The sequence below is a fragment of the Beta vulgaris genome, chromosome 9 (genome assembly GCF_026745355.1).
Source record: "Beta vulgaris subsp. vulgaris cultivar EL10 chromosome 9, EL10.2, whole genome shotgun sequence".
In the NCBI taxonomy this organism is placed as follows: Eukaryota; Viridiplantae; Streptophyta; class Magnoliopsida; order Caryophyllales; family Amaranthaceae; genus Beta; species Beta vulgaris.
The window spans coordinates 29,792,190-29,802,016 of NC_079210.1; the positions used below are offsets into that span (position 1 = coordinate 29,792,190).

The 9,827-nt window shown below is 39.3% G+C and overlaps 1 protein-coding gene across 1 annotated transcript; it reads right to left on the reverse strand.

Annotated features, from left to right (window-relative positions):
* Nucleotides 1-1,806: 1,806 nt before the first annotated feature.
* On the reverse strand, nucleotides 1,807-9,565 carry LOC104903531 (hypothetical protein). The gene is made up of 8 exons (XM_010691575.4): nucleotides 9,247-9,565; nucleotides 8,345-8,376; nucleotides 4,760-4,860; nucleotides 4,550-4,622; nucleotides 4,435-4,466; nucleotides 2,713-2,803; nucleotides 2,447-2,558; nucleotides 1,807-2,352 (listed from the first exon to the last, which is right to left on the reverse strand). Exons 1-8 carry the CDS (start codon nucleotides 9,355-9,357, stop codon nucleotides 2,044-2,046), a joined length of 861 nt encoding a protein of 286 aa, XP_010689877.2. The 5' UTR covers nucleotides 9,358-9,565; the 3' UTR covers nucleotides 1,807-2,043.
* Between the last annotated feature and the right edge of the window lie 262 nt (nucleotides 9,566-9,827).

Genomic DNA, 9,827 nt, shown 5'->3' on the forward strand with positions numbered 1-9,827 from the left:
ATTTCTAATTGTTTGGTATGAATTATAAGTAATGAATACCGTTTCCAAAAGGTAACACATTCCCCACATTTGTTACCCTTTTCAAACTAGAGGTAACAAATTACGTGTCCTTTCTCAACCATAACCTTTTTAATATTACCAGTTTCTTCTAAATCAAATTCTTTTCATTCTGTTTACGGTGATGATACCAAACAACCCCTAAATATTATCAAGAAGGGTTGCTTATGTTTTCTTTTCCTTTTATTATCTTTTCAAAAAATAATAATAATAATGATAAGGAAAAATTATTTTAATTAAGTCAACCTTTGCGTGGTCTTCTAATTTCAAGTCTAACTTTTGATTATTCCAAGTCAAGTCAACTTTGTGGCACCATTAACTATTTAATTAGGATAAATGATCGGTAACCTAATAAATTGGTAAATAAAAAAGTTTACCAATTAACAACCCAAAAACTGATAACCCACCCATCAACCCATGCAGAACTGAAAACCCACCCATTAACCCACTCAAAACTGAAAACCCACCCATTCACCCACCCAAAAACTGAAAACCACCCATTAACCCACAACAACACCATCCCCACCCCACCCACAACAACAACAGCCCAACCACCCCCTCCCCTTCCCCCTTCAAATCCCGCGCCTCCCCCTCCCCTGTCAGAAAATCGCTCCCCCTCCCCGTCACCCTTCGAATCCCGCGCCTCCCCCTCCCCCGCCGGAAAATCGCTCCCCCTCCCCTTCCCCCTTCGGATCTCGCCCCCCCCCCTCCCCTGTCGGAAAATCGTCCCCCTCCCCTTCCCCCTTCGAATCCTGCGCCTCCCTCTTCCCTGCCGAAAAATCGCTTCCCCTCCCCCACCCCCTTCGAATCCTGCGCCTCCCCCTCCCCCTCCCCCGCCGGAAAATCGCTCCCCCTCCCCCATCAAATCCCGCGCCTCCCCCTCCCTCCGCCGAAAATCGCTTCCCCTCCCCCACCCCTCCGACCGCGCCTCCCCCTCTCCCACCCTCGTTTCTACCCAGAAAGAAACGAAGGAGGCGGTTGATCTGAAGGACTACGACTGCGAGCTTCCGGCGAGAGTGAGGGAGGAGGACGGAGACGAGTGTGTCGGCGAGAGTGAGGGAGAGGGAGGCGCGGGGGGGCTGCGTGGGGAGGAGGGTGCTGATGGGCGAGGTGGGGCAAGGGGTGGGGGTGGGGGTGTTGCTGGTGGAAAGGCAGCACGAGCAGGGGAGGGGAGGAGTGGGGTGGGGGACGCTACTGGTGGGGGTGCAAGGGCAGGGGAGAGGAGGGGTGCGTGTGGGGTGGTCTAAGGAAGAGGGAAGAGAAAGATGACAGGAGGAAGGGATTATTGAGAAAATAAAACAAAAAAAAAATAGCAAACCAATTATTTGACAACACGTGGCACATATAACCTGCTAAATAGGTCACAAACAAGTTAAAACTCAATAGAAGAAAATAGCCCTACAAGCCTAACTTGACTAGAAATAATTAAAAATTAGACCTGAAATTGAAACACCACGCAAAAATTGACTTATTTAAAACAATTAGATAATAATACTACTTTATAATAACAAGGGCATATATGCTATAGTTGTATAATAAGGGCATGTAGGGTCATTGTGTTCATTTCATCCTCCTATCCAATGACCACTTCTATATAAGGAAAGACAACTCTGTCCACGTGTTTCAAAATAACATATCTGACTTAAATCTGGACCAAAGTTCACAATATCTGTTGACAAAATCAACATTAGAAAATAAATTTTACAACTTAAAAGGAAAAGAAAAGGAAAAAGGCGAGGGACAGATCAATAAAGACATAGGCACATAGCTGCATGCATGAAGATAAAACTCAGCATGAAAAAACAAGTCTTATCAGTAACTCTCTATTTGTGACTCAAATTACTTCATTTCCATTCCTGGGCCTCTTAGGAAAGCATGGACGAGATAATATGAATAAATTGTCTATGCAACTCAGAGACATCATTTACACCAAACTTAGTTGAAACAAATTTCATATATAAGCACAACTTTATACATGATCATGAATCAACCAGCTGCCTGAAAATCGCCAAAGTCATCATCAGCTATATCTTCTGAGCTTTGATTTTTCTTCAGTTTCGAATCAGGTTGTGGCTGTTCTTTTCTAGAATCTTCTCTCTCTTCAAAATTTGCGTTAAAAGTAGAATTTGGTGATTTAGGACTTTTAGGAGAAGTAGTTGGTGAGAAGGTCGATGGTGGAGGAGGAGGTGGTTTGATAGAAAGTAAGGGCTCTTTGTTAGGTTCACTTGTATCTGTTATTGAAAGATTGTTCACGCCCTGTTCGATGGATTTCGGTTTTATATTGCCACCAGGTTTCTGACAATTAATGTGCAGCATCGAAAAGATGAGTATGGGCTTGAGCAGCAAACAATTTGATAGATGAAGAAAGAAAGAATAAATGATGGCTCACCTGTTTCAACTGAAGAACAAGGGTCTCCCCATCTTTCAAACTGTAATCAACTGTTGACGAATTCTGGTATTGCTGCTCCATTTCTTCAGCAGTTTTCTTCTTATCGAGATACCTAAATTAGTAAATTAACAGATCAACAGTTTTCAATGATTCAATATTTGCATGTTACTAATAGCATGAATCTTAAAGTTGTTTTTTGAAGCTGAAATATATGCATAAGATAAAGAAAGCAATTCTAAATGCAGACAAGTTAAGCAAGGAAATACTTCATATGGTCATGCAGAGCAGCTTGGAAGTCGTAAGCTTCGGTTCTCTCACGAAATCCTAACCCAATGAAAGCATGTCGAAGACGACCATCTGCATAAATACAAAGTAAATAGTTGCAACTTCGAATCTGATAAATGAAAAAACAAATGATTTTGTGCTTCTTGTATGTAACTCGTGAGAAGATGAATGTATAATATATTCGCCGGTTTTTTCACCAAGTACCCCCGATTTTCAAAAAATTCACCTAGTACCCTTCATGTTCTCAAAATTCACCACATACCCCTAAGTTTCATAATAATACACTCAAATGTCCTTAATGACTAACGGGGATTAACACCGTTAGTCTTAAACTTCCTTAAACCCTAATTAGCCCTAACTCACCTAACTAAACCCTAACTTCTAATCCTACCCTAACCCCTAATTTCAAACCCTAACCCCTAATTTAAAACCCTAACCTTAACCCTAACCTTACTACCACCCAACCACCACCCCCTCCTCTCCACCACCCCACCCTACCCCCTTGCAACCCCCACCCCCAACGCATCCCCTCACCCTTCCTCCCCACCACCCCACCCTACCCCCTTGCAACCCCCACCCCCAACGCATCCCCCCACCCTTCCTCCCCACCCCCGCAACCTCGCCAACCCCCCTCCCCAAACCATTCGATTTTTGAAATCTCACTTCTTTCCCCCACCCCTACGCCACCAAAGCACCACCCCTTCCATTTCGCACCCCTCCCACACCCCCGTAGCACCACCATCCTCCAATTTTCACAAAACACAGAGTACAGAGATTGCGAAAATACAGAGGGAAGAAGAAAATACAGGGGTAGGGGTTGCGGGGGGTTGGGGTGAGAATGGGAGGGGTGGTGATAGGGGGGCGATGGTGAGGGAGGGGTGGGGTGGCTTGCTGAACTGAACTGGGTGGGGGAGGGGGTGGGGAGGGGTTGCTGCTGCTGGGATGGGGGAGGGCAGGGGTTGGGAAGGGGGGGAGTGGGTGGTAGAAGTAGGTTTAGTGTTAGGGTTAGGATTAATGTTAGTATTAGGGGATTAATTAGGGTTAAAACAGAAAATTAGAATTAATGACTAACGACGGTTGACGTTGTTAGTCATGAAGGGTATCTAGGTGTATTAGTGTGAAATTTAGGGGTACCCCATGTATTTTGAAAACTTGGGGGGTACCGGATGAATTTTTTGAAAACTCGGGGGTATCAGATGAAAAAATCGTATATTCACATCATGTATGCTTAGTTCACCTTAATATTACTATGCAGAACTTAGAATTGATTGAAACTGCATTATTTTTACACCTTATTCAGCCTGATCAGCCCTTAAACTTATTTTCCAGTCTTTATTAATCACTATATATCCCTTTTGTAGTATTCTACTATAAACCACTATAAAGTACAAACCCATTTTTAGTAAGTTTTCTTTCTCAAGAATCTACTTTTTCACGTGGCATTGAGGACCACTGTCTCCCACACGTCTCTACTTTTTCCATTGTCTATATGTGCCCAAGCTATATGTAGTGATTTATAAAGAATGGTGGAAGTTTTTTTTTCAAGGTGAAGGGGATGCAACCTTCAATGCAAAGCAGGTATAAATTTCATTGCCAAACATCTTAAATTTATTTCTTTGTTGTAATAGAAGAATCAGACTTCTGCACTTAACAAAGAACTATGAGTATGAATTCAATCAATAACAACGGAAAAAGCCAATCACCTATGTTCTCTTCTATTCGAAGCACAAAGTATCTGCATAAGGAAACCAAAATTTAGAAGCTACAAAAATTCTTAATCGAAAACAAAAAGGCGATGCCTAAATGAAGACAGCAAACCTGCTACTATCAATTACAGGTTCTACAGGATGTGGCTCTCCTTTTCTCAAAAATGCCCGAGCATATAGTTCACCTGAACCAATTAAACCAAGGGAGTATGACAATGCTGAGCAAAAAAGTGACACATATATCCCCACCTAATCTTAACGTCCTAATTTGCGAACAAAGGGTACGAATCTACCACAAATACTGCCGAAATATATAGTTTACCTGTCGACTTATCCTCAAGCCTGATTATGCACTCCTCTCCCTTGCTAATAACTTTCAAGACACCCTCCCATGCCCATTTATTTACATCCCATTCATCAGCTCTACATGTAAAACAAAGTAATGCTAACACCATCATATAAAATAAACGTATTACCAGCAGAATTGAAGATCAACAAAACTTCATTGAATTGATATCAATATCAGGCTCAGATCCTAATTCATGGAGCATGTTAATTTTTTTTATAATATAAGTTATTAGAGAATACAAAATCTAATCAGTACTTACACACACCTCAAAGCCTAACCAGGTTACCTGCCATCTTCCATGAAGATATAAAATTCAGGCAAAAAGGAAAAAATCATGACAATCATTAGATTTTGAGACCAGAGAGCAAGGAAGGCATTATATTAGTAAATGAGTAAAATAGTCACAAGATTCACGCATGCCAGGTCGGTATGGAATTAAAGAGCTTGAGGCTCCAACTGCAGAAGCTCTAAGTTTTTACAATCAAACACTCAAGGATGTTGCTCTGACTGATTCAAAGTTCAATAACAGAGAAAATCCATCTTCAGTCATCAAATGCTCTCCGGCCAACATAATGAGAGAGAGAGAGAGAGAGAGAGAGAGAGAGAGAGAAAGAGGGAGAGTGAAACCAGCAATAAGAGAAAGTTTGATGTCTTAATGCTAGTCTCTTCATCAGCAGATAATAGTCCGATTGGACTATTATGGTCTTCAGGATTTTCTTAACCATGATGTTATCTCATTTCATGTCATTACAAGTTATGCAATTCTTTCGCAGAAATCCTCATAACAATTTTATCAAGTTGTAAATCAGCATGTTTTCTAGAATTTTCTGTTCAAAGTTAGTTTTGGCCAAAAAGAACCAAAAGGGAACCACAAGGGAAGCGAAACCCAAAATATTCTTTATTCGGTATCAAACAAGTTCTACAAGCAAATGAAAAACCTTTTAGAAGTATTTATACCGTCACATGAAGTGAAAGCATGGATTTGGTAGACCAAAAAGTCTGTGGTCCCTAATGAAATGGGTGAAACAATGGCCATCACTGTAAGGTCATACTTGCTCTGTAAGGTCATAATGGCCATCACTGTAAGGTCATACTTGCCAAGACGACTTATGGATATATGCTGTGGATATCAATTGACAGGCTTCAACAGCTCAGAGCAGCAATTTGCGATGGATTGGCAGCAACTACTGAGTAGATAGAGAAAATAAGAGACACTATTATATGGATGTTAAGAAAGGTCATGGTTATTCCAATACGTCATAATCAGATATGGGTGCTTGTCACAACTCACAAGCTTCCACTTGATCAAACTTAAAAGTTCAACAAAGAAACAGAGATACAGATGCATTGTCAAAGTAAGGAGCAGGGAGCCAGGGACCAATAGCTTGAAGCTTTCTATGCCTAGCATCTAGCTACTGTAAATTTACTATATTAATTCTAAGATTAACAGGAAAAACAACTAGCGTGAATCTTCACCATCAAGTCCAGTGAGACCAAGCCTACACCCAAACTAGTCAAGACTTGCACAGAGGTTATCAGCAATAAGACTTGCAAGTGAGTGGACATGGTAATTAGTGATGCTTTGACTTAGTGTTCCGAGGTTGCGGACTAAGTTCATAAGCTATACTGTAGATTCTTAAAAGAAGCTACTTAAAATTCGTTTGTGAACAGCTAACAAACTTTCCTCATCAATGACAAGAGTATGTTAACATATGCATTACTATTAGAGGCAGAACATTACAAGTGCTTAATATAATAGAAACTTATTAGTTCAAGTTACTGAGAGAACACCCTGTTTCTCTCCACCTCTTCAGTATCTACCTATTTGCAATATAAGTTGAGCCTATCACTTAGCTTACAAAGTAAGCCTACAAGGTGTAGCACAACCATTTCATTCAGAAACACTATCTGGGAAAATGTTTGACTGAGATCTAATTCAGCCTTGTTAAATACAATTAACATTAAGCTGACCAGGACATAATAGACTACAAAGACTGACTGAAAGAAATTTACTACAAATATTCAGTTTAGAAAGATGATAGAACCTTTCCTTTAATTAAGAAATATGTATTGCAAATTTACAATCACAAAAGGCTAAACTGAGGTCTCTTCTCAAGTGAATATGAAACCATAAGATAAATCAGGATTTTAGGGCTCAAAATAAATAGGCTGGCAGCCTGGAAGTCTTCAAGTGAAGAAGAACTATAAACATTATTCTCTTCCCAAGTTCCCGTACAGGGCACAAAATGGCAATCTAGTCTATATCACATCAACAAGATAAAATGGTGGAGATGTGAGTCAATGGGATTTCTCATGCAAAGACCAAATTGACGCTCATCCAGAAAAAATAATTCAATTGTGTCGTGTACATAAAGAAGAACAAAATGAAACAAGGAGTGAAGGATAGTAGAGTGTCAATTTCATGGTATAGCGCGGAACGTAAGTCATGACTCATGAGAAGGGCAAAAGGCTATTACAAAAGAAACAGAGCTTGCAGCCAAATGCTTAAGCATATTTGCCATGTTGGTGGGCATATGCTGACACAACAGCTAAAAATCTACACTACCACTTTGCCAGAGTGGAAATACTTTGATACTTCCGTGAAAAAGTTCCCTTGTAACGTAAAAAGGGCATATCAATAAGTGAATTGCTAAGAAGACATGCCTCCAAAGGAGCCACAAAGCATAATTAGGTAATACAAGAAATAATTATGATGCACCCTGATCTACAGTATAAAACTAGCTTCATCTTCAGCCCTCTTAGACTACGAGTTTCAACAAATGTAAGAAACTTCAGTTTCATTTTAAAAATTCACTACCCTAATTACCTGCAACCTGAAGGTAAGTGAACCACAAGTAGGCTCAACTTGATAGACTACCATTTCTCAGCCATGTCTCTAGTTCTTCATCTATAGTATGAAGTATAGCCAACAAAAGAGATGAAATTTGGAGGCTTAGAGCGTCAGCTAATTGAAGGAAACATTATGATTTGTGGCAACATACTTTGGAGAAGGAACTACATACTCTACTTAAGTAGCCATATATTAGACATAGAATGAAAACCTCAGATATACTTCACATATGCTGCAAAGTGGAAGTATATAGAACTTATGGACATTTTTTCTTACGTGTTCAACAATGTGCAACCATTCTTAAACTTTTAATAGAAACAATAATCCTGAACATTCATTTGTGCCTTGAGACCACATTATGAGCCATGACCATCTGAAACACTTTCCTTTCATGACCATCTGACCATCTCCAAAGATACACTCTCTACGACGATGCTACTAAAATTATGAGCCATGACCATCTGAAACACTTTCCTTTCATGATTCTCTATTTTTTAACAACTAAGTTTTCAGCAAGGGTGCCAATCGAATATCTTAGTATTGCTGTTGTCACATTAACATACCAATGATTATAGTAAAATCAAAAGTTGAAAGTATTGCAATTTACAACAAAAATGAGTATCACATGGTTCTCAAAGAAGAACTGTCCAGACAGAAAAATTAAGAAAACAAATTGAATCCAAATGTCAAACACAAAAGTAAAATACCTGTATGAAGCAGCAGTTTTCCTTGGGGGTATCTGCAGAGCACATATGCACAATAAGGATGCCTGGAATCTATAGTAATGAAAGACAAGGTTTCAAGTAATATCACATTTTACATGACATTGTTCACACAGTAAGCAAATCAACCATGAATTTTGATCACAGCTGCATGTAATATCTCAGTCAAGTAAGTAAACGGAAACCTTCTAAAATAAAAGATCCGAGTTGACAACTGTAGACATTTTCAGATTAAATTCCTATTATTCTTATTTTTGAAATAACACAATCGATAAACGTTTCTGCACATATGAAATTAGATATATCAGAGATCGAATAGAACCCAGCTCCATCAACAGTGAAACAAGGCATCTGCCATCCAGTGCTTGCAAACAGTATAATCAAACACTACAAAATCGAGTTATTCCACTAAAGCTCAAACATGTGATGATCATCCCCTCAAAAATCAATATTTGAATTAAAATATTCGCAATTATCTATAATCCAAAAAGGCAAAAATTGACACTTAAATTGAAAACCCAAGCAATTTATGATCCATCCGTGCATTTTGCATTTGATGCCATAAAGATCATATTGGAATAAAATAATCTCTCAAAAATTCAAGATACAACCATAAATTAATAGAGCTCAAAGATGTGCTGATCATCATCTCGAAAATCAACATTTAAATAAAAAAATATCCATTAATCTACAATCTAAAAACTCACACTTAAATCAAAAACCCAACAAATATATGATCCATCAAACAGAATATGCATTATCCAGCTGTGCATTTTGAATTTGATGCCAGAAATAATCTCTCCAAAATTCAAGATACTACTATTAAAACAAATAGAAACTGGGTTGACATCTAAGAGAGACAGGAAAAGAAGGGGACGGGAAATTACGATGTAGACATAGCATTCAGAGACTTGAAAGAGGACAAGCTCAATTGGGTCTGGGTCGTCCGTTTCATCAATTTTCTGTTTACCATTTGATGGGGTTTTTTCAGTCTCCATTTTCAACAGTATAGAGAGATTTCAGAGAGAGAGACAAAGTTGTGATTTTTGAAGTGGGTTTATCGGTGGGGTTGTTGCTCAGAATTCAGGAGGTGGTTATGGTTAGGACTTGGAACTTACGGAGGGTCGCAGTCGCTCAATGTTTTCCTTTGGAATACTCTTATAGTCTTATGGGTCTTGGTTGGGGAAATGTCGATGAGTTAGCTTAGGGGAGACTCGTCAAATGCTAATTTTTGAAGTTAAAGTTAGAAGTGCTAACGAACCGAACTAAATTTAAATTTAAGTTTTTTTTTTTTTTGATATTTTTACTCGATCTTGAGTTGATCCTCGAGTTTATAGGTGTTTGAGCCTATTAAGCCTTAGTGGGCCATCACATGTTCCAAAGCCTTCTACCAGCATGGCAAGCCCTCAGTGGGACCCACCCGTCTTGAATCATGTGCCAGCCTGGCAGGACATTTTCACACATTTCA

What these genes read in the sequence shown, in the direction of transcription:
- LOC104903531 (XM_010691575.4), bottom strand. Translation starts at nt 9,357, where the DNA reads ATGGAGACTGAAAAAACCCCATCAAATGGTAAACAGAAAATTGATGAA. An exon ending in CCTGTAATTGATAGTAGCAG is followed by an intron (nt 4,467 to 4,549) that starts GTTTGCTGTCTT and finishes TTCCTTATGCAG; the next exon opens with ATACTTTGTGCTTCGAATAG. An exon ending in GCTCTGCATGACCATATGAA is followed by an intron (nt 2,559 to 2,712) that starts GTATTTCCTTGC and finishes TTACTAATTTAG; the next exon opens with GTATCTCGATAAGAAGAAAA.